This window comes from Barbatula barbatula (assembly GCF_947034865.1).
Source record: "Barbatula barbatula genome assembly, chromosome: 3".
NCBI classification, from domain to species: domain Eukaryota; kingdom Metazoa; phylum Chordata; class Actinopteri; order Cypriniformes; family Nemacheilidae; genus Barbatula; species Barbatula barbatula.
The window spans coordinates 10,832,661-10,855,519 of NC_136764.1; the positions used below are offsets into that span (position 1 = coordinate 10,832,661).

Consider the following 22,859-nt stretch of genomic DNA (forward strand, 5'->3'; position numbering starts at 1 on the left):
GGTTTGGCACTCTGCTGCGGTAGAAACGATCCACAGCTGCAGCACAAAATCCCTATAGTTACTCTTTTACCGAGCAGGAAACGCAGGCAAGATTTGCATGCTCTGTTTGGTTTTGCTTTGAGATATTTGGATTTAGGTGTGTTAATAGAAGAGCTGAATTTATGAAAGATTAAACATTTTGCATGTTATAAGAAGGGGTTTTAAGAGGAACATTTGATATTTTTTGACTTTTTTATAGCTATACTGCTAATTATGAATATTGTTCTACACTAGAGTTTATGTTTATTCATGTGACCCTGGACCACAAAACCAACCATAAGTAGCAATAGCCAACAAAATGGTTCAAAATGATAGATTTTTCTTTTATGCCTAAAATCATTATCTTAAGTAAAGATCATGTTCCATGAAGATATTTTGTCAATTTAATATCGTAAATATATCAAAACTTTATTTTTGTGAGTGGATGTAGCAAAATCGTGAACAAAAATGGCCGGAAACAAACTTCTCTCGCTGCTGTCCGCTCATTGGGAATTACCCAAATGTAAAGCGTAGAATTTCAGCGTTCGGATTCATCTACTCCCCAGAACATCATAACAGTTGTAAGCCAATAGAGAGCGTTAAAAACAAACCTGTTTCTTTTTAGCAAAAGCCTGCTACAGCTCCTCTGATGGACAACTTTAACTTTGTCAATATTAATATATTTCTTGGCCCATACAACTAGTTTTGTTGTCCAGTATCACATGCGAGGTCTTATTGATATCCTTGATTTTTATTGCAGACTTTGGTATCTTGACAAATCTGGGCACCGTTTGAGACAATGTTAGGACACACGTCACTAGGGCCTTTTTCCATGCAGGAGAAACCAGAAAAGCTATTGCGATACCAAGCTCATGTACTCGTACTGACACACCGATACCCAAGACTGATAGCTCATGTGACTACATGGAGCCCTATGATTTTGTCAATGCGGAAAACGCGGACCGAATTGAGGAATCCAGGTGTAAAAAATAGAATTTACTAACTTTAAATGTAAAAGCTAAGAAATATTCAGATACTGTTAAAATATTTATTCTGCTTGTTTTGTACAGGCTTTTCAGCACCATTCAGCACCAGCGTTTCACTATACAAGGACATGAACACCAAACACCATTTGCGGCGATCCGTCAAAATAAGATTCCGGTTAACTTAAAGTCACCATGCAATAAAAGTGATTTACACAGTGTTGCAGTGTTTATAAATGATTTATCCATGCACACCATCATTTGTTTTTTATTAATTTGCACTTGTAATCTTTAATCAAAAACGTTAAGCTCCTCTCTCCCTCTCAACAACAACTCTTCGTCGTATGACGTCAGCAACAAAAAAGAGGTAGGACTATACTCACTGTCCAATGGCCAGGCATTTTTGTGTCCTCCCTGCAGGCCCAACTTCCAAAAAGGGAAGGGCAAAATAAAGCCCCGCCCTAAAAAAAATCTAATTTCAGAAGCCTTTCCACTCGGATACACATCACAATATGGAAAAGAAGTCAATCGCAACTTCCGTAAGCAAACGCTCTTTGCAGCGTCCCGTCAAAAATAAATGTCGGGTTACCTTGAACAGGTTATAACACTCATATTTTCCACACCACCCCCCCTTGAATTTTTTTTATAATTCGACCACAGAGTATATTGTTTACTTAAGTAAACGGAATTTAAATGTGCTAGTAAAATAGTGCTACTTATCATAAATAGAACTTAATTAAAAGTAGTACTTAAATTTAAGTAGCCCTAAAACTAAAGAAAAAAGAATATGTACCAGTAAAATACTGGTTTATTAACATAATTGTACATTATACAGCTATCCGTATTGGCAAGTACCAGAAAAAAATATCGGTACTCATACTCGGCCTTTAAAAAATGGTATCGACGCATCCCTTGTTTCTAATCTATATAAGAAGACCCACAGTGTTTGTGAATGTAAAAACACCACTTAAGCACAAAGACATGTTCTCTCTTTAGAGTTTGTTTTAACATACGTCTTTATTTGTGAATAATGAAGACTGTGCTGTGCGGGGAGAGAGTGCGTATCGGAGGGTTTGTCCAGGCTGTATGAAGTGTCAGAAGTACCTCTCCAGTACTAATGGCTAAAAAGAAGGGACCTGGCCCTTTGTACCTCTCACTGCCTGTAGTTTGTACACATGCTGTGCGTGTAAAGGAAAGGGGGCGGGGGGAACACAGAGGCCCTGAAAAGGGTGAAAAAGAAACTCTACCGCACTGGCTTGGGGCAAGACTGTCAACAATGTGTTTCAATCCATTGAGACAAAACACACAGGCCTACAGCAGGCACGTCTATTGAGAGATCGCTGCAAAAAGATCCCATCATGTTTGTCAGTGTGTGAATATTTGTCAGTGTCAGAAATGGTTTAATGATTTAAAAGCAGCAATGTGAATATTTTGAAAGAATGCATTATGTTAACTATGCCTTGTAGTTTTAATGACATTTTCTGAAAAGTATCTCTTTCCCATATGACACCTTTCCTTCCGTATAACACAAAAAGAGATATTTTCAATCCCTTACACCGTGTCTACATCGGACGCGACCAGCGCGACACGACAAAAGACATTATAATTAAAAATGTCGTCCACACTGGATGTCACGTCCGGTGAAGACATGCATGGTGTTACATTGTATTCACTTCACAGAAGGACGGACAGGGTGAATAAATGTATAATTTTCTTTGGGGGATAACTGTTGTTGAATATTCGATGTTAGATTGCGCTAATAAAAATTTGTTAGAATTATGTTATGTAAATTAAACGTATCTAATGTTAAAGAAGAAGAATGTAAAAGTGCAGCACCTTGTAGATTATAATACACTAAATACAATTCATTTATTTATATTATTAAAAAGTTTTACTTTATTCTACGCAAATGCAATTTGCGCATTGTGCAGATCAAAAAGTGTTTTTGGAGGCAATAGCTAGTGTCATGTTTAAAAAACAAGGACTCATAATCTGTCATTTGCAGGTCCGAGTGGAGAGATGGATGCAGTTAGAAATAGGCCAGGTTAGGTCGGGCTTTGTTTTATAATCTCACATTGACCTCTTTCCTCAGCTCTCTCTCTCTCTCTCTCTCTCTCTCTCCTTTCATCCCCCAGTCTCGCTTTCCTTCAAATTCACTCTTTCTTTTCTTCCACTGTCTGCCCCCAGTTCTCTCTTAAGACTTCTTTCTCCAAAGGTTTATCTCAAACCTATTTCAAGCAAATAGTACTATTTCATTTTATTTTCCTCTGTTTGCTCACTTTTTATGAAACAACCTTTCCATTTTCTCTAGCCATCTTCTGGTCCAACAACGGTGAGATTTATTTGGTCTGAACAGCTTGAATGTGTGCTTGTCATGTGCTGGACTATGCCTGTACAGATTCCCTGAACCCATGGCAGGTTAATATAGTAGATGCATGAAATTGTTGGATTGTCCAATTAAATATAGCACGTAACCTCTGGGAAATGTATACATGATTTTTTATTGGTGTCAGTATCCAAATTCTGTTTGTTGCAGGCCTACCATTTTTATGAGGTTTTCAGAATTGGCAAACATGAAAGACGAGCCAACAGGAAGGACCGGCAGTGCAGATACTGTATGATGTGAAGAAAAATGTTTGTAAACACACACAAACAACATATTACATACAAACATAAACAGCTCTCTTATTTAAAATGTGCTACCAAAGATAGAGGGACGAAATACAAATAAAGTAAATATGTCAAAACATACTCTAACTATATAGTAAATACATGTAACAATATAAGTGTACAATAAATGGTACATAAAGTTTATTGGCTAATTTAAAAATGCTTCAATTTTGGGAAAAGGCCATTCCTGCAGCTCAAACAGTAGAACATAGACACTAGGGTCGTTCTGATACCGATGCTAGTATCGGAAATGATGCAGATACCACATACAATTCTGTTCTCGGTGTCAGCGAGTACTTGAATCCATGTACCAATCCGATTCCATTTTCTTAAACAGGATTTAACTAAACTGGTTATTCCCGCTAGCTTTGCTTAACGCTGTGGATGGGAAATCACTTCTTCTTCGCTGCTCAAAATGTAAACACAGGAAGTTGTGCTGTGTCGTCAGAGAAGAAGAAATGAAAATGTGCTTGCAGAGTATGTCCGCTGTTTGGCAGTTTTTCAGAGTGATGTATGGCAGAGTGATGCATGGTATAGTTTTAACTTGCACTTGTAGATGCTGCGACAAACTGTGTTAACTGATGGTTGTCCGAAGTGTTCCTGAGCCCACGTGGTAAGATCCTTCACACAATGATGTCTGTTTTTAATGCAGTGCCGCCTGAGAGATCAAAGGTCACGGGCATTCAGTGTTGGTTTACGACCTTACATGCAGAGATTGTTCCAGATTCTCTGAATCTTCATGATATTATGGACTGTAGATAAAGAAATACCAATATTCCTTGCAATTGCACGTTGAGTAAACGTTGTTCTTAAGCTGTTGGAGTATTTGCTCACGCAGTTGTTCACAAAGTGGTGAACCGCGCCCCGTCCTTGCTTGTGAATGACTGAGCCTTATAGGATCATTCATTCATCTGTGGAATGTTCCAAACACGTGTTTTTCGAGCAAACCTCAACTTTCCCTATATTTTGTTGCCCCGTCCCAGCTCTTTTGGAAAGTGTAGCAGGTATCAAATTCAAAATGAGTTTTTTCAATATTCAAAATCAATTTGTATATTCCATTTCTTGTCTTTGTGGTGTATTCAGTTAAATATGGGACAAAGATAATTTGCAAGTCACTGCTTTTATTTACATTTTACACAATGTCCCAACTTCATTGGAATTGGGCTTTGTATTGGCTGTTTTTTCTTCATTATTCAGACAAATTCATCCATTTCAAAACCTATTAGTCAAATAAAATGTAAGTTGTGTAATGAAGAAAATTCAGTTTGCACAATTATATATATTTGTATTATTATGTGTTAAATAAATGGGATAAAACAAAGTATCACAAATGTGTTGTCCTTAACTAGATGCAGATATGTGTTAAGATAAAGACAGATTTTGTTGTTTTTATATAACAGTTTTTAGAGTGTTTTAGAGTTTTTGTCAACATAACTAATTCCAGACATTGAAGCATATGCAATCAGATCAAAATATGTATAAGGCCAAGTGTCTATATGTTATGGAAATTTAAGTATACAAAAATAAATAATCCAAGTTATTTTAAAATAAGAACCATATTTTATTAAAAATTACTTTGAAGTACATTTGTAGTCCAACCCGGAAGTTTGCGCTGCAGTGCCGATGTATTTTTTCCATTGACTTTTGAAAGATAGAAAAAAATAAGCTCTGTGATTAAAAAAATGTTTATGATACGTTTACACGTTTCGTCTATCAAGAGAATCTTTACAAATGAACACAACATTTGTTGCTTTTGAACACGAAACACAATCGCCAGTAGGTAAAAGGTAACATGAGGCTATAAACGGGCTACACAATGGTCGCTCAATAGCCTATCAACGTCATCACCACCAAGCCTCTGCCAAGTAATTACTTCGTGAATTAATCCGCATCTACGTTTTCAGAGATTTGTGCCCATGTTGCATTATTTGTAAGATTTATATGTGTGATGACATCTAAAGTCCCCATCAAAGTAGTCGCTTTCAGCAACTTGTTAGCAACGCCTTTTTTAAAACACAATAAGGCTTTAAAAATCACGAGCGGGTTATAAGTGGTGTGTTTTATGTCATAAAACATGAAATATTTAGAAGTTTTGTTAACCAGAGACCTTATTTCAGGCGATTTAAAAGACCCATAGACTTTGGGGCGACGGAACCGGAAGTCCTAAAATGCTAGCTCCCTTCAGGAATTTGCATACAAAAATACTTCATCTCTGCGGCTCCCTATAGACACCGGCCTCAAGGTCAGCAGTGTTGCACTCATTCTCTGTTTACCTACAGTTGCACCCTCTGCAAATTCATTCATGCAAATACCCAGAGCTCAGGAATAAGCTGATTGGCATGCAAACAGGTCCATTCAATTAGCGTGAAATCTAAATAAAAGCACTTTGAAACGTGCAGAATTTGGGCCGATGAGAGATGCGGGTCTGTAATTGAGCATGACCTCTGTGGAAGTGCAGAAGAGGGTCTGGCCCTAATAGTGCTGAAGGGCTTTTGTTTTTTTTCTGGCATCTGAGCGGGAGCAATTACAGCTTTGCCTTTTAAATAAATCAATCTAAAGAGAGCAACAGATCAACTGGCGTTTAATGTCTAATTACTCAGGCTCCTCCTCCAGAATACAAGCCCCAGTTAGCTATGCAAATGAGCTGGCTCCAGATGATACACCAAGTAAATGCTGAAGCATCTCCTACTGAGAATATCTTATCATTCAGAATTACACGGTTTTACTGAATGTCTTACTCTTCGTTCATCAAATGTGAAAGTAGTTATCACTTTTAACACTATAACTTTTAACACTATGAAGAAAATACAGACCATTTTATATGCCATTTTATCTCTCGAACACTGACACTGAAATTTAGTTTAACTGCTGTCCTCTTGTTGAATATTGTGAACAGATTGCCCATTGACACCCCCCAGCCCTGGTGACGTGTTTGATATCTTCTGTAATATCTGTAATGTCTTTTTATCTTACAGGCCACATGTTGAAATTACAGGATGTATGGGGGTCATCAACGCTCTGTAATCTCTGTTATGGCCGCTGTGACATGCAACCCCCAGCCCCCCACTGGTAATTGGATGCAACAGTGCTTTCACTTGGAAACGGGTGTCATTATTTTACAGGGTGCCGGGGAGCACATTCAGTTAAAATGAACTCGGGAGAAGGGTGGTACAAAGCTTGTGTCTGCTTCGCTGAGTTGAAACTAGCACAGGTTGCAGAGTGTTATTGTAGATGATTGTTCTAGTAGCATCAAGGTTGTGGGTTCGATTCCCAAATAATATGAATAGGCTCATGATGTAAAAATATATTTTTCTTGAATGCATTTTAAGTCGTTTTGGATAAAAGCAACTGAAAACTGCGTAGAAGGGGGTCAGTTTAATAAAGATGACTGGATTTAGAAGACTGGATTGCACCTAGAATGCTAAACCAACAGCAGGAAACCACCGCCATCTTGGTATGCCCAACTGACAGAGAGCGCCATTGACTTACAGATAAAATGACGATGTAAAATAACTAGTTTTTCAGCTTATTGGGCAAGCGATACGTTTTTAGTTCTCATGTGTGTTTAAATTAATTGTAACTTTGATGTTGTCAATCAATATATATAAGGTGAGTGTGTATTGCACACTGTTGTAATGGCACATTTGTACATTTCTGTATTTCGATTTCAGAATAAGCACATTTGTCATATGTTGAGGTGTCTTGTTATTCTGCTGATCCGATATCTACGCTATACTCTAATAAAAATGAAGTTGGGGAAACTCCAGACTTTAAATGATTAACCATTTACATCCTAAAGACATTTGCGTTGTAAGAATGTACCATTAGGATTTCGATATAAAAACGCTGTATAGCTGCCGTAGAGCTTCGAAAGGGAGTGAGCAGTGAGCCGTTGGTTGAAATTTGCGACCTTACCATTAGATGCCTCTAAATTTCATACACTGGACCTTTAATATTATGTATAAATAGTGGGATGATTCTGATTACTGAGATCTGCAATGCAGACACTTATGGGAATATGCAGTTCATTTTCTATTTTTTTTTGGTGCCGTTAGAAACAGAGGTAAAGTACATCACTGACCCTAGTTTACGCGAACAGTAATTGTACACTTGGGTCTCATAAAGGAAAATGTTAAATGATGCTGTTATAATCTTTTTTATTTATTGCACATACTGTACACACTCAACCTGTTTTGATCTCGTGGTTTATTGATAGTTGGCATCAGATCTGAAGCAGTCTTAGTAGTGCCCTGGAGCTACAATTCCTTTAAAACTCGTCTTATAAAATAATTATGTTTGACCTCATGTTAATTACGAGGCAACATGGAATATTTTTACTTGTAAAAAATTCACTTCCCATCGCAGGACCATTTAAAAAGTCAATCCATTTGACATAGACATGAATTTTAATGTGATATCCCAATGTTGAGTAAAACCTACGGTATGTGTATATATTATTTGAGAGATGGAGACAGACCAAAGTGTTTTGTCTGTGTGTGTTCGAGATGTGTTTGGATCAAGTTAAACAGAATATTATTGTATTAGTGTGTGTGCATAGAATGCAGAAGTAAGATAAAGTGTTTTAGCGTCCTCCTTGAGCCAGCACAGCAGGTTATTTCTGCATGCACGGGTGCATCCACTTATACTATGAAGAACATCTATCATTTTATCCTGTGATTAATGGCTGTCCCGAGCCTGGCTGCTACTAACGAAAATGCACTGAGAGGGAAATGACGACGCGAAATACCAACGGCTTTTTTAGCAAGCACACACATACACACGCTTGCGTAGTTCTTGTGATTTTTGATGCATCCTTTTGGGACCTCACTTTTTTATACTTCTGGAACAGTAATAATTCATTCCAAGCATGAAATTCGGCATATTAAATTCAGATTTTTCCTGACAGTGATAACTCTGCCACCGCTTCGAGAAACTAGTTACTTCCTTTCTATTAGAAAACAGAAAGACATGGTCTACTCATCATTATACTCTATATCCTAAGAGATCCCCAATAATTGGTCTAAAGCTAGTTTCTCGGGTGCTATTACCTGCTCATAGGTACAAACGGCTAGTAAGAAAAAACATATGAGCCGTCCGACGCTCTTGGCCCCCGAGAGCAAGACAAGAGGCCCACCCTTCTCCGGTTTAATTAAATATTTCCCTCCTGAGCAGCCGAGGTGATGCCGCGAGCATTATAAATCAAGAAAAGGGCATCTGCTGATAGGCAAATGAAAACAGAGTCGCTGAATAGGCAACGCGGGATGAGCACAGCAGATTAAAATAAACAAAGCAGGTGACGTAAATAGCGCTCCATCCTCTCTCGGTCTCGAATCAATGTTGCTTGTTTGTCGCACACGTATGTGAGTTATGTTAATGAGATATTCGGAGGGCGTAGATGTAGGTCATGTTGCCCTGTTATACCCCCATATGCTCGCTCGGGATTATTTTGATCAGAATTTACAAGATATAGAACAATATTACACATTACACATCAACATACTCAAAAGAATATATACATAAGAACACACATTGTACATAAACACATGTGCATACAAACGTGCAACACTGGGTTCAGCAAAGATGCTATCTGGAATCAATCCCAGAATGCATTGCATATTCTGTAGGCTGATCACTACATTTTGGAACAGAGCTACTATCTCTTCCTTCATCTATTACAGTCTTTATCATCTATGTACAGTATATACACACATGCTGCAATACTGCACCACGAGTTCACAATATGTTGCTTACTTGTCTAGCTCACTCTAACGGCATATCTTCCCCTCTCTCTTTCTCTATAACACACGCACACACACAAACCTTCATCCCCCACCACTCCTACTCCTCCAACACCCACAACACGCACCCGAGAGCAAGGAAGATTTCTGGCTGGCACTAATAATGAGCTCCTTTTCTTCAAACCTACCCATACCAATCCTAATCAATATGGAAGACACAAACACAAATACCCGTCGTGACGGGAATCTGGCTACAGTGCCCACACTGCGGATGTCAAAAATGAGGCACAGAACATTGAAAGTCCTTCGCGAAGCTTAGCATTGCAATAAAGTTTTCTGCATTACAGAGCTCGCGAGGTTGCAATGGATTGATATTGTGATATATACACTGTAAAACTTTGCTGTAGTTTTGCAACAGGTGTGCCTTTAACTTACTGTCGATTTAATTTATAATTTTGTTTTAAACATAAACTTACCTATTTCTTATGTTTTTTTAACCGAAACAAGACGAAATTTCTTATGTTTCTTTTCTTGTTACGTAAATGTATCGTAATTTAAGAAGTTTCAAATATTTTTACTAAAGAACAAAACAAAAATGCTTAGGAAGACATTCAATCTACAGTAAGTTACAGCAAAGTTTTACGGTGTACTTTCAGTCTTAAGTATGCTTGTATCTATTTGTGTGGAGTTTTGGCATATTTTTTAAGACATTCATGATAAAGGTTAGTGACATCCCCACTGAAAGAAGGTTCTTCAGTTTATTATACAACCAAACATAATGATGTCATTTATTATGTTTGCATATGATCTTCATATATTCTAATTGATCTTGCCCTCCTTGCATTTATTTAACCATTTATAGTTGCATTTACACTTGAACTGTAACTTTGTGTTGATGCTTGCATGCAGTCGACTGATAACAAGATGTGTGGTCAGTGTCATGACAACTGCTATCTCAGTCTTACATGGCATTTCAGTTACACAGAGCTAATACCTTAACTGACCTAAAACTTTAACACTACTCTCATTGATATTTCCTTCAGGAAATGCAAATCTTAATCTTTTGTGGAGATTTAGAACGGAAGACATTATTTGCTCTTATATTAGAGTAAGACTGCCATGTTTGCCTGAGAGTCGTCTTTTATGTTACACAACGGGGTGGAAGACAGTAAAGCTAACTGAAATAATATTTATGTAACCCAATGTGAGCACCACCGCAGATGTCTGAAGCTTAAGCATAACAAACAATTATGTTAGTAATGCATGTGGCAAGTGGCAACATCGACATATCTCAACCAGGATCTTATTGGTCATGCGCTTTTTGACTCCATTACTGCATATACGTACCATGAGCTGCAAAGTCAGAGGGGCCATCATCAAGTGACACATTCTTTAAAATTGTTTACATTTTGTACGGTTGATCATTAAATTTAAATTGGAGTCATTTTTCATTTTGATAGAGAGCCAATACTTGTCTGTGCTGGTGGGGAAATGGCATGGATGGGGTGATGGGGTGGAGATAACATCTGCAGATATGTTCATGCCAAGAAGGTATATAATACCTGGAGAAGTTACCCAATAACATTCCCATCTATTCCCATCTCAATGGAACTCGCTCCGTAAGCACATGACCATCTTGAGCCATCTTTGTTTAATGTGCATACATTAAAATAAATAAATAAATTATGAAGATAACTAAAAAGAAATAATGAATGAAAGAATGAATGAATGAATGAAAGAATGAAAGAAAGAAAGAAAGAAAGAAAGAAAGAAAGAAAGAAAGAAAAAAAGAAAAAATAGTGAATGAAAAAAAGAAAGAAAAACATAATTAAATAAAAATTTTGAATCAAAGAAAGGAACATAAACACATTATGAAAGAAAGAAAATAGATCAAATATGTATAAAAAAACAAAGAAAGAATGTAAGAAAGAAAAATAATGAATAAAATTAAATAGACAAAAATAAATAAATTAATAATAAAAGAAAGAAAGAAATACGTAAGAATAACTAAATATTGGTTTGTGGCTTTATACGTACAGCATGTCAGTCAAAATGTCTTCCTGTGTAAGTGGGTGCTTTTGGCCAGTTCACCATCATATTTTACCAGCTTAAGATTTGACAAAACCTTGACCCCTACTATAAACATTAAGATGAGCCCGTAGTTCCCCCTTGCCTATAAAAGAAAGCATATTTCCATTAAAAGCTAAATTTTGTTATAAAACGCTCATTTCCAACGCATTTGCCACGGTCTCAATGTCTGAAATGAGCTTTTGAGGTTTGGTGCATTTTCGTGCAATGATTTCATTTACCACACTTGTTCACAGTGCAGCGTTTTTTCCACTGACACTACTGCAAGATCTGCTATTAGTCCCTAGGCAACACATCAGCAGAGACACTTTTTCAATGGTCAACAATGAATGTTGCAACAGCATCGCTAATTGCCATTTAACAGCATATGTCTGTTTATATTGTTTACTTTACGCTGTACGATTGGGAACATGACTCAATTTTGCATGCCACTTCCCATCTCATATAGCCATTATTTGATTTTAAAGACCTTATTCTGATATATTGAACATTTTGCACATGAGGTTCAGATGTTGGATACGCAGCACGTTTCGACTGTCTGTTCTTAAAGCAGTGATTGTTGTGGCTGTACCGCAGAGCTAGAGAAAGCAGGTATTTGCTATTCTACGAGTGTCTCGCCAAGTCGCTTTCTCCATCTCTCTCCCACTCCATCTTTTGCTTTCTCTTTTCCTCCACCGTACCCTCTATCTCTTCCTCTCTGTTTCTTCCTTATTATTTTTTGTCTCACCTTCCATCTCTCTCCATTATGCTCTTTCTCTCTCTCATTGGGAGACGCCTGTGGAATATAGTCATCGACATGATTATCATCTGTTTTCTGGAAGAGACAAACTCCCAACAAACATGTATTCGGTTAAGTGGTGGCTTTGCCCTTCCCACAGTACAAGAACGAAATGAAAATATCATCTTAGTGTCCGCATCCTTCCTCCTCCTTCATCATACCCTCAAATTCTTAAAGAAGAGACTTTTAACACCACCACCAGTGTCTCTCCCAGCCTTTTTTACCCGTCACAATGATTCAGTTTGTGAAGCAGTTTTTGTATCAGGCAAATATCTAAATCAATAGATTACTTGTTTGTTCTTAAGAATGTTTTAATAAAATGTTGTTCTGAAAAACTTCAAGTGACTCATTTTTATCCTGTAGACAAGGTAAACATGCCATCTGATCTAAATCTATTGGCATTCCCAAAAACATGCCAGTGCTATTGCCATGAGTCAGCCATGCCTCATGAATCAGCAAATAAGACCAAAAAGCATGGAAGAACATTTTGGGTAAACATCTCTTGTGTAATGGAGACAATGTGGTTAGTTGTGTTACACAGGCCTCCATTGATGTCCTCGTTGACCCGTCATTATCATAAGATCCTAAATTGTGCATAAATCATAATCGGAGATTAACATCTCAAAGCAAAAGAGATTTTACTAAAAACATAATTTTTTAGAGTGAATATAAGGTTTGTGGTTAGGTATGCCCATGCTGGTGAGGATCCTGATACAAATTCTTCAGGACTTTTTGACTAATGCAAAACAGCCTATTCCGTCTCTTGCTAATAAACATTTGTAAATTAACCTTTACATTACCTTAAATGTCCACATTTGAGGCACATAAAGTTATATAGTATAGTATTCAAATCCATGTATATCCATGTTTCCAAAAGATCTATTTGGATATATTTCCAAATGTGAATTTAACTTAATAGCTGTTTGTTATGGTATGGCTAAATAGTTCATGTATTTGGCCTTTGATATATATAACATCTTAATAAAAATAACAGAAAGTCATACTTTTCATACACACATTAGTATATTTTGGAATAACGTGCACTAATAAATAGACATGTTCAAAAAAATACAAATAAAAAATAAATAAATAAACATGTTCAATAAGTCTACAAATGTCAGTTCATTATAATACACAATAGCTATACACAATACATAAACATTAAAAAGCCTTGACTCAATGCTGGTGGAAAGATCAAATACTACCACATTTTTACATTTATGAATCATTATAAATTTCAGCCAACCAAAATAAAAAATGTTATAAACTCCCGTTCAAACATTACAAATAAAGAACTAGGAATAAGCAACCATTTTCAATCTCAAGCGCATGGCTGTAAGTCATACAAACAGAAATCCATAGTCCTTCGGCCACTTCTTGTGTCAGACACAAATAGATTTTTATTTATATGGATATATTTTGTAATACTGTAAAAATAAAAATATCTATATCTAATAATAATCCTCTCCTATCTACATGCATGTCGTTTTCTATAAACTTTGTATCTTGATTAAGCAGGTCTAGCTGGTCCAACAATCAAGCGGACAGCAAGCGTGTGCGTTCCCCTTTAAGAAGCCCCCCTTCTCTCCACAGCGGGGGGAGGGTGAGCACAGTCCTGGAACAGCGATTGAAGAAAAAAAAAATCCACCAGCGAACTGTTTCAAGTTCCCCCCGCAGAAACTGTGTTCCTGATTTGTGGCCAGTGCTGGAGATGTAAGAAAAGGGAGGAAAAACACTAAGCGGGTAGCTATGGAGATAGAGCGTTTTCCTGGCCGCTTCCTTTGACAGGTGTTGAGTAGGTTAAAAGTCTGCAAACAAAGTCCACCATGTACGCCAAAGGGAAAGGAGCTGTTGTCCCATCTGATAGTCAAGCCAGAGAGAAGTAAGTGAAATTGTCACATTTACACTCCAAAACCTACACGGCGTTCCCTGACGCCTGCGGTGCGATGCATGCAAGCGGTAACGTTACCAGCCAGTGTCTTACTTTACAAAGTTGTTTTATTTGCAGATGCTGTGCGGTGCAACACCACGATGTTCATTTTTCAGCTTTGCCGCGTTGCGCTGCTGTGTTATGATGTGTTTTTGTTTCGTATGCGCGCTGCATGTCTCACGTTGAAGTACTTAACTTTGTCATGCATTCAGGTAAGTAGCGTTAGATGTTCAAATAAAGTGTCGCGCACCTTACGCATGCCGAGTATGTTGTTGTATGCGTGCAGGTGACTGTAGTTTGAGTTATTATCAATGCACGGAGACGCACAGATGATGATGTGCGGCGCACAAACATGCTCCGGCATAGCGGCTGCATCCCCGTACGAAGAGCAATAAACCGACGCGAAGCGCATCACGTTGGCATCTTTTGCGCGAGCTGGAGCCGTAGACAGAACGTTACAGAAAGACTATCTTGCCTTAAATACACACGGAACTAGTCGATCGATTTCAAGATCGGAAATCAAGATGCACGTGTTTTTTTTTCTTTATTCAAACTTCCAACTTTAAAGTGTGTAGAGCAACATTGTACTTTCATAAGAAAGCGGATGTCAGAAATGACGTTTTGAATGAAAACGGTCTTATATCCTTCGTGCAGATCTATCAACATTTTAGTTTGCTTGTGCACAACTGGCTAGCTGTCTAACTAGCTGTTCATTCAGCTCAGCATAAACCCCCTTAATAATTCAGTGATGCTTAGTGTATCTACATCAGTGCCACAGGTTAGTCCAAGAGTACAGTGTTGGTATTTTCAATATCAGTTTTGACCAAATACCTGTGTCCACAGGCTCTGCTAAAACATTATGTTGTTTCATTAAAGATGAAGGAACATGCTTTTTCATGCATTCTGACGTCTTTACAGCGTGCTGGCTTAACATGGTCAACTTGTCAAAAAACTAGTTGGAGGTATGAAGTAGTATTTCTGCTCGATGCACTCCAACTTGTTTCGTAAAGTTTTTTCTAAGTCTGTATCCCTGCTTTTTAACAGGGATCCTATTTCTTTTATTGGCCATTGTCCCCGAAAAGCATGCCCACGCGTCATCCTCTGAGCGAAAGAGCACGCCCATGCGCTAGCGTGAGAGAAAGAGAACGCCCATCAATGCTGCTTCACTCGGCTGATGGAAGTTTAGCTGTGTTTGTTTGCTCGATGCATTTCGGTGATGAATGTTATGTCAATGGTGGATATAAAGCCGGATAGATGTTTAATGCTGAGCTAAAAACTCACTATGACTTACCACGAGCAGTTCATGTCTGCATCTTTTAGCATGAGCAGTTCATGTCCGCATCTTTAAGCACAGCCGCGGTCCCTGTGCTAAAAGATGCTGGACATGAACTGCACACAGTTAGTCAAACTGTGTTTTGTTGGCAATCGTATGTGCATAACGTAAACAACAGGAAGGGATAATGCGATGATGTATCGTGTGCTCGTGCTGTAGTTCCGTCCCCCCTCCCTGCCTCCAGCAGCTTGACTTTTTCCGGATATAATCGTACAGATGTATCTCTCTTATCAGTTTGATCCAACTTAAGACTCTTAGAAGATATGACGAATGCAATACTACTGTATTGGTACTATATGAGTTAAAATATGATTAATATGAGATTTGGAAAATCTGGGTGTGTTACCCCATCTTTAAAGAAGATGCAAACTTTTGCTGACATCAAACTTTTGCTGTTCAGTTTGTAGTCTCAATTTGGGAGTTTCTAGTGTCAGAGCAGAGAGTTAAAGCACCACAAAGCACATATTAAAAAAATTGGTTTTATCAGAACTTTTTGGGGATCTTGTCATTTCTACCCGTCTCCCGTCTGTGACGGGTGGATAATTGATAGGAGGGTTTGAAAACATGATTTCCAAAAGGTGCCTTTGTAGGCCGGTTATGTGTGATTCGTTCATTTTTAAAGATGGTTTTATCAGAGAGCCTCCGGCGAGATGTCAGGTGTGCTCAAGGCATACATTTGAGAGATTTCTTTGATGCGAGGGATCTGTGTGGGCTCTGTTGTGATGAGAGGAGAACGTGGGACCCGTTTATCTCCGATGATACATTACAGAGATTTTTCTTTTGAGCTGTCAGAAAACTGTCGTCTGATATGTCCTCACCTGGGTTTGTATCTAATTAAAAATGCCATCTTCCGAAAGCCCTTCTGAGGTTTGCTGGGTGAGCTCTTTTAAAAAAAGTATCCGCAAATGTAAATTTGTCATGTATTCATCCTCATGTCCATCCAAAACCCTTATGACGGACTGACTGCCTCCTGTGGAACACAAAAGGTGAAATTTTTAACAATATCATGGCTATACCTTTCATATGATGAATGTGAATGGGTCCAAAATGACAAAAAACTGCTATCTTAGAAGTGGTCTGTATGACTTAAACTGTATGCACTATATTCCAAAAGTCTAAACTCTTTCAATTGTTTTTGTGTAAAACTGTGTAAAAAGTTCAGTGAATATTTCCAGAAAATCTTTACATCTAGCTCATCTTGGTGTGTTCTGGAGAGTTCATTAGTAAATCAGTGATGTTCTATTCAATAACATGAGTCAAATATTTAATGAATCAGTTAATCCAGTTCATAGTACCGATCTGAATGTCTTGATTGATTTTGTGTCTAGAGAAGACATTCATACGGATGTGAATTGACACTGGACAAGTAATGACATCATTTTAATTTTTTTGTGTGCACCACCAGCTGTATTTCTTTCTCTGAAAGGAGGAAAAGAGCCATGAAAACAGTATTTTGCACCTGGCTTTGTATTGTAGGCCAAGCAATCTGACCTGTGTTTAATGTTCCCAGCGTGCTCGAGACATCCCACGGTGCTACAGGGAGTCACAGTGAAGCTATTTTGCAGTAAGACCTTATGGTACAGCAGTTCATTAACATCAGCTAAATTTTTTACCTTTGCGGCAGTTCTGAATGCCTCCGATTGGTATGGTTTACTCCCAGAGGAAGTCTGTAGATCTGAAAAAGAAATGAGGGGGAAGGGGCTAAGGGACTAGTGGGATGTCCCCATGGGCATTCCCTTCGGCTAACCTCTTTTCAGATTTTTGAACAGGGAGACTGAGATTTAAGACAGCGTGCTGCAGGCTCCCGAAGCCTCAGCCGAAGTCTCAACCACCCCCCATCTCAGTTATATGCCTCTTTATGTCCTATGTTGCTCTGGAGAGAGTGCGCCATTAGATTTAGCTGATCAGGTTTGCATACATTAACACCTGCTCTCAGATGCTTGTTTGAATATGAGAGATGCCTCATAAAAAAGAGATTTGAATAAGGTTTATATTCATAAACATGATGTAGTTGGCCAACCAGTGTTACTAGTTTTTCTTCAAAAGTATTAAACTGTAAGTTCTGTACAGGTACCGTATATATGATACTGAATCCTGTTGTTTGTTGTGGAAAGGTGAACTATTCGTTTTCTGAGAGAATTTCACACGTCTGATTATAAAATGGATAAAAAAAGCCCATAGACTGATAGTCTTTAGTTAATTTTCCAGCAATTAGCTAAGAACACCTTAGTAACCACAATGCACATCTTCTGATTTGCTAGTTTTGTATATTTTCCTCAGATTTTTATTAAAAACCTCATCCTTACCCTTCTTGAATTTGTTAATTCTCACAAGTCTGTCTGGAAAGATTTTCAGGCACAATCTGCAAAATGTGTAGTATAATGCCATTAAAGGGATAGTCCCTCAAAAAAGAAACACTTTCAAAATGTATTCATGTCATTTTTAACCTGTATTTTACCTCCCGGTAAAACACAAAAGAAGATGCTTTGAGAAATGTCTCTTTTGTCTGTACAATGGAAGTCAACAGGGGCCAGTGTTGTTATTAACGTTTCGCACAATATCATATTTTATGTTTGCAAAGGTATATCACAAAAGACTTAAATGACCAAAGGGTGAGTTAAGGATGAAAGAAGATTTTTGGGTGGGCTACCCCTTTAATTGAAACAACTTGCATTCCTTTTTAAGAGTCATTTGTAGCTAGCTGGAAAGACTATGATTAACCTTTGTAATGATCTTAGTCTTATTTATTTTGGCCATATCCCAGCATTCTTTGCAGCGCCTGCCCTTTCAGCCAGACCAGAGAACTTCTTCCAATGCTTACACATCTCATTTTGTCTGTTCAGCTGTAGTCTGTTCTGATCCCCTTTGTTATATCCTTCAGATCTTGACATTCCAAATGGGACTGTCAGAATCCAGAGGTCCTGGTCCTAGCCTAGCACTCCATGTTCCCGACAACTCTAAACAAGGTGCCCCTCAGAGGCGCAATTGAATGAACGGTGCTCAATAATGCAACAGGGCCAGGTGCTGGTACCCGGTACCAAGGCACACAGCTTCCCCCCTCCCCCCAGGTCACATGGGCCTTCCAGTCATGAAATTTTTATCACATCGCTCCTGGGAATTTGCAGTTTGATCCAGATCGTCTCGTGCATCAGCAAATGGCAGCTGCTAGGTGTTTTTGTCTTGCCCAGAGGTCGACCTCTTTGGTGCTTCTTACTCTCACTGAAGCTGTTGCTTACGGTGAGACAGGTAGATGTAAAATGTATAGGATAATCCCATGTAAGTCGCTTTGGATAAAAGCGTCTGCCAAATGCCTAAATGTAAATATAAAAAACTGGATGAGTAATATTTTTTTTATTTCTGAACAAAACAGAAGTGTTAAATATTGGACTGAAATCCGCTAATACGTAACAACCAAGAATACTGCTTAACGTTTGATGGATGTTCCATAAAATCCTCTTCGTCCGCAAAGAATCTTGGTGTTTTATTCGATAGTACTCTGTCATTTGGGAACCATGTAGCCAACACCTGTAAAATTGCGTCTTTCCATCTTAAAGATATATCTGATCTACGTCATATGCTGTCACCATCAGATGCAGAGAAGTTAATTCATGCGGCAGCTCGAGTTCTTACACGTACAAAAAAGTATAAGCATATTAACCCGTTCTGTCAACATTGCACTGCTTACCTATAAAGCATTGCATTAACTTTAAAATCTTGCTTATTGCCTATAAAGCACTACATGGTTTGCTCCTCACTACTTGAGGTGAACTTCTCTTGTATTACAGTCCTTCATGTGCTCTACGCTCTCAGTTGTCCGGTCAGTTGGTAATACCTAGAATTTCAAAATCAAGTGCAGGTGGTAGATCCTTTTCCTAACTAGCGCCTATAACAGTCTTGAAACTGTCTTCCCCGCACTGTCCGGGAGGCAGACACTAGTCTAGATTTGAACTGACAAAGATGCATCTTTTAATCTTGCATACACTACACTATCATAATATAAATATTGTGAAGGTGTAGACTGCACTAGTTCGATCAACCGGAGCTAGTAACACTTTCAATAACATCTGATATATATGTTGCATCAAAGAGTGCAGAATAGTACTATACTCATTGTTCCAAGGTTACCAGAGCGGGCAGTCCGCAGTCCATGCCCAGACCTGACAAAAGCTGAGATGATAGACCTGGATAAAGAAGGATGTGGCGACTTGACTCGTCTTCACTACAAAATTTCAGATGCTATTAGATTATTATTGATAATCTTAAATCTAATAAAAAATATATTTGGCCTTGTTGTGCAATCACTGACGAGCTTGGGCAGAGGCTGCAGCTTTTGCCAGAAGGGAACTGGAATCCCCTGGTTAGGCCTGGTTTCCCTCTGAGATTTATTTTCTTCCATTGGAGTTTTGGGTTCCTAGCCATCGTTTGCATACTGTTTTGGACTGTTTACCTGGCCAGGGGGGGGGGGCTGCTAGAATTTTAAAGTTTTATTAATTTAACACTGTATATAGGAATTTATAGTCTTTTTAATATTTGTGATGTCCCATGTGCGTGTGAGTGCTTGCTGTCTGTGTGCAATCAGTCTGGGTTCAAGACCGGTCATTCCACAGAGACTGCACTGCTCTCAGTCATCGAAGCCCTGAGACTGGCAAAAGCAGCATCCATGTCATCTGTGCTCATCCTACTGGATCTGTCTGCTGCCTTTGACACTGTCAATCATCACATCCTCCTGGCTTCTCTCAGTGCTATGGGTGTCTCTGGAATGGCGTTGCAATGGTTTGAGTCGGGTAGGTCATTCAGAGTATCCTGGAGAGATGAGGTCTCCGCGTCCCAACAGCTCAACACGGGGGTGCCACAGGGCTCAGTGCTTGGACCGCTACTCTTCTCCATTTACATGACATCCCTCGGCTCGGTCATTCAGAAGCATGGCTTCTCCTATCACTGCTATGCCGAGGACACACAACTCTACTTGTCATTTCAACCGGACGATCCGACGGTCGCTGCTCGCATCGCGGCATGCCTGAGTGACATCTCGCTTTGGATGAAGGATCATCACCTGCAGCTAAACCTTGCAAAAACGGAACTGCTTGTGATCCCGGCCAACCCAAAGATTCACCACAACCTTGCCATTCAACTAGGCTCATCAACGATTACACTGTCCAGCACAGCCAGAAACCTGGGAGTAGTAATCGATGATCGGCTTAACCTCACAAGTCATGTTGCCAGCACCACCCGGTCCTGGTTACACTGGCTCCCTGTTGCCGCCCGCGTAGAGTTCAAAGCTTTGCTCCTGGGCTACAAGACCAACACCGGATCTGCACCATCGTATCTCCACTCGCTAATGCAGATCTATGTTCCTGCCAGATCACTGCGGTCTGCAAAGGAACAACGACTAGTGGTACCATCCCAAAAAGGAAAAAAGTCACTCTCCCGTACCTTCTCTGGATCTGTTCCACATTGGTGGAACGATCTACCAGCTGCTACAAGATCAGCAGACTCGGTTGCCATCTTTAAAAAACGCCTAAAAACGCATCTCTTCCGTCAACACGTCGCTGATTGATTTTTCCTAATTCTCTTCCCTTTCCTTCTTTAAAAAAAAAAAAAAAAAATCCACTTACTAACCTCACTATTCTTAGCTTTTTATACTGTGCTAGGCTTTAATGGACTAGTTTGATGCACTTTGCTTCCAATGTTTTCCTCATCTGTAAGTCGCTTTGGATAAAAGCGTCTGCTAAATGACTAAATGTAAATGTGTGCATTTTTGTATCTGTGTCTGTGTGTGTTGGTGGGTGTTGTGTGGAGTGTTTTTTGTGTGTGGGTGTGTCTCAATCTGTGTGTCTGTGTTTTCACCTTTTTTGTTTTGACTTTCATAACCTTATGTTTTGCTTATAGTTTATATAAGCGCTATATAAATAAAGTTCAGAGACATCAACAGATCAGCACATCAGGCATTTGAAGGGATGATTCAATAAATAGTTCGGATTACGTTTTAACATAATAAAAAAACTGGAACTGAAACAAAAAAATACAAACACGGCAGTTACATAAAATCAGTTTAGAACTTCATACCTTAACCCAACTTTCAATTATATAATAATAATTTATATATATATTTTACCTTATTATTTTTTTATTTTAGATGGCGAGTACAATTTTACAGATAATGTCACTTTGACTTCATTTTACTTCAAACAATGTACACAACATGGCAATTGTCTGACAATAGATAAGCTAAAGTTACAGATTGCAGCTTTAACATTTTAAATACAACCTAGTGTTATTGTGGTCAATCCAACCCTTGAATCTTCTATTTAGTCCTTTTTCTCACAGTATATGCATGTCCTCCATTATCTCTTGTTTCTAAGCCATGGTCACCTAATCTGTTTTTGAAGGTGATTGGCTGAAAGATGTCAGCAAGCAGGTTACATACTTCAGATTGCTCCTTTTGGCCTATGCATAACCTGAGAGGTCTAGTTTAGATTAACATATAATGAGTAGATGTGTTCGACTTGCTGATTACCTAGATCCTTTGTCAGAAAAAGACCTTTAGATGGACTTTGCCTGAACCTCTCATCTGCAGTTTTATGGTAGTTGTTGAGCTCCCCCCGCCTCCATATCCCAGTGGGAGGCATTGTCATTCCGGTCACTCTCCTGTGCCAATGCGTGAGTGTTTGTGCCATGATGGAGAGCTGGATCTCCTCCCTGTCTTTCGTATCCAGCTTTATCAGTCATTGGCTGGATGATCACAGGGAGCTCTACTCTGCTATTTATGATCCTGCCACCCTGGACGCCTCCTCCTGATTCATTCACCTCCTCGCTGTAGCCTGGGAAAACCGCTCCCACACAAACACGCGCACAATTCTGTCCATTGTGTATTGCAATACTCTTTCTTTGGCAAACATTTTATCTGATACATTACAGGAATACTAAGGGTTGTGTCACATTGCATACTGACACGTGTCCACATGGAGTAGCTGTGCCCTAGTGTGTGCCATCAGTGGGAAAAGCGCGTCAGCCATGGTGGAAATAAATGTTCGGTTTCTAAATGCGCTGCCGCCAGGCGAAAACTATGATGCTACCAAATTGTGCCTATCTCTGGATGTAATTTGTCCGGGAGAGCCTTGCAGGGCTATTTTCTCTCTTGTTTGATGGAAGCAAAAAGGAGGGAAGGGACGGTACAGTTTCATTCCTACGGTACACTGCAAGCTGGGTAATTGCTAGCTGAAGCGGCTAATCAACAAGCATAATGGATACAGAAAATGACAAAAACACGAGGACCATGCGGTGCCGTGACAACTTTGGGCTTGCTTGCTTTGGCTGGTCT

General features: G+C 39.0%; 1 protein-coding gene across 2 annotated transcripts in view; it reads left to right on the forward strand.

Annotated features, from left to right (window-relative positions):
* The first annotated feature begins 13,870 nt into the window (after positions 1-13,870).
* LOC306891816 (single-stranded DNA-binding protein 3) overlaps positions 13,871-22,859 on the forward strand; it is a 60,618-nt gene continuing 51,629 nt past the window's right edge. The window contains exon 1 of one of the 2 annotated variants that reach the window (XM_079452369.1): positions 13,871-14,157. In XM_079452369.1, the coding sequence (XP_079308495.1) occupies positions 14,102-14,157 (56 nt within the window). In that variant the 5' untranslated portion in view covers positions 13,871-14,101. Of the gene's footprint in view, positions 14,158-14,183; positions 14,235-22,859 lie in introns of those variants that run through there. The other variant, XM_079452370.1, reaches the window with a different exon arrangement.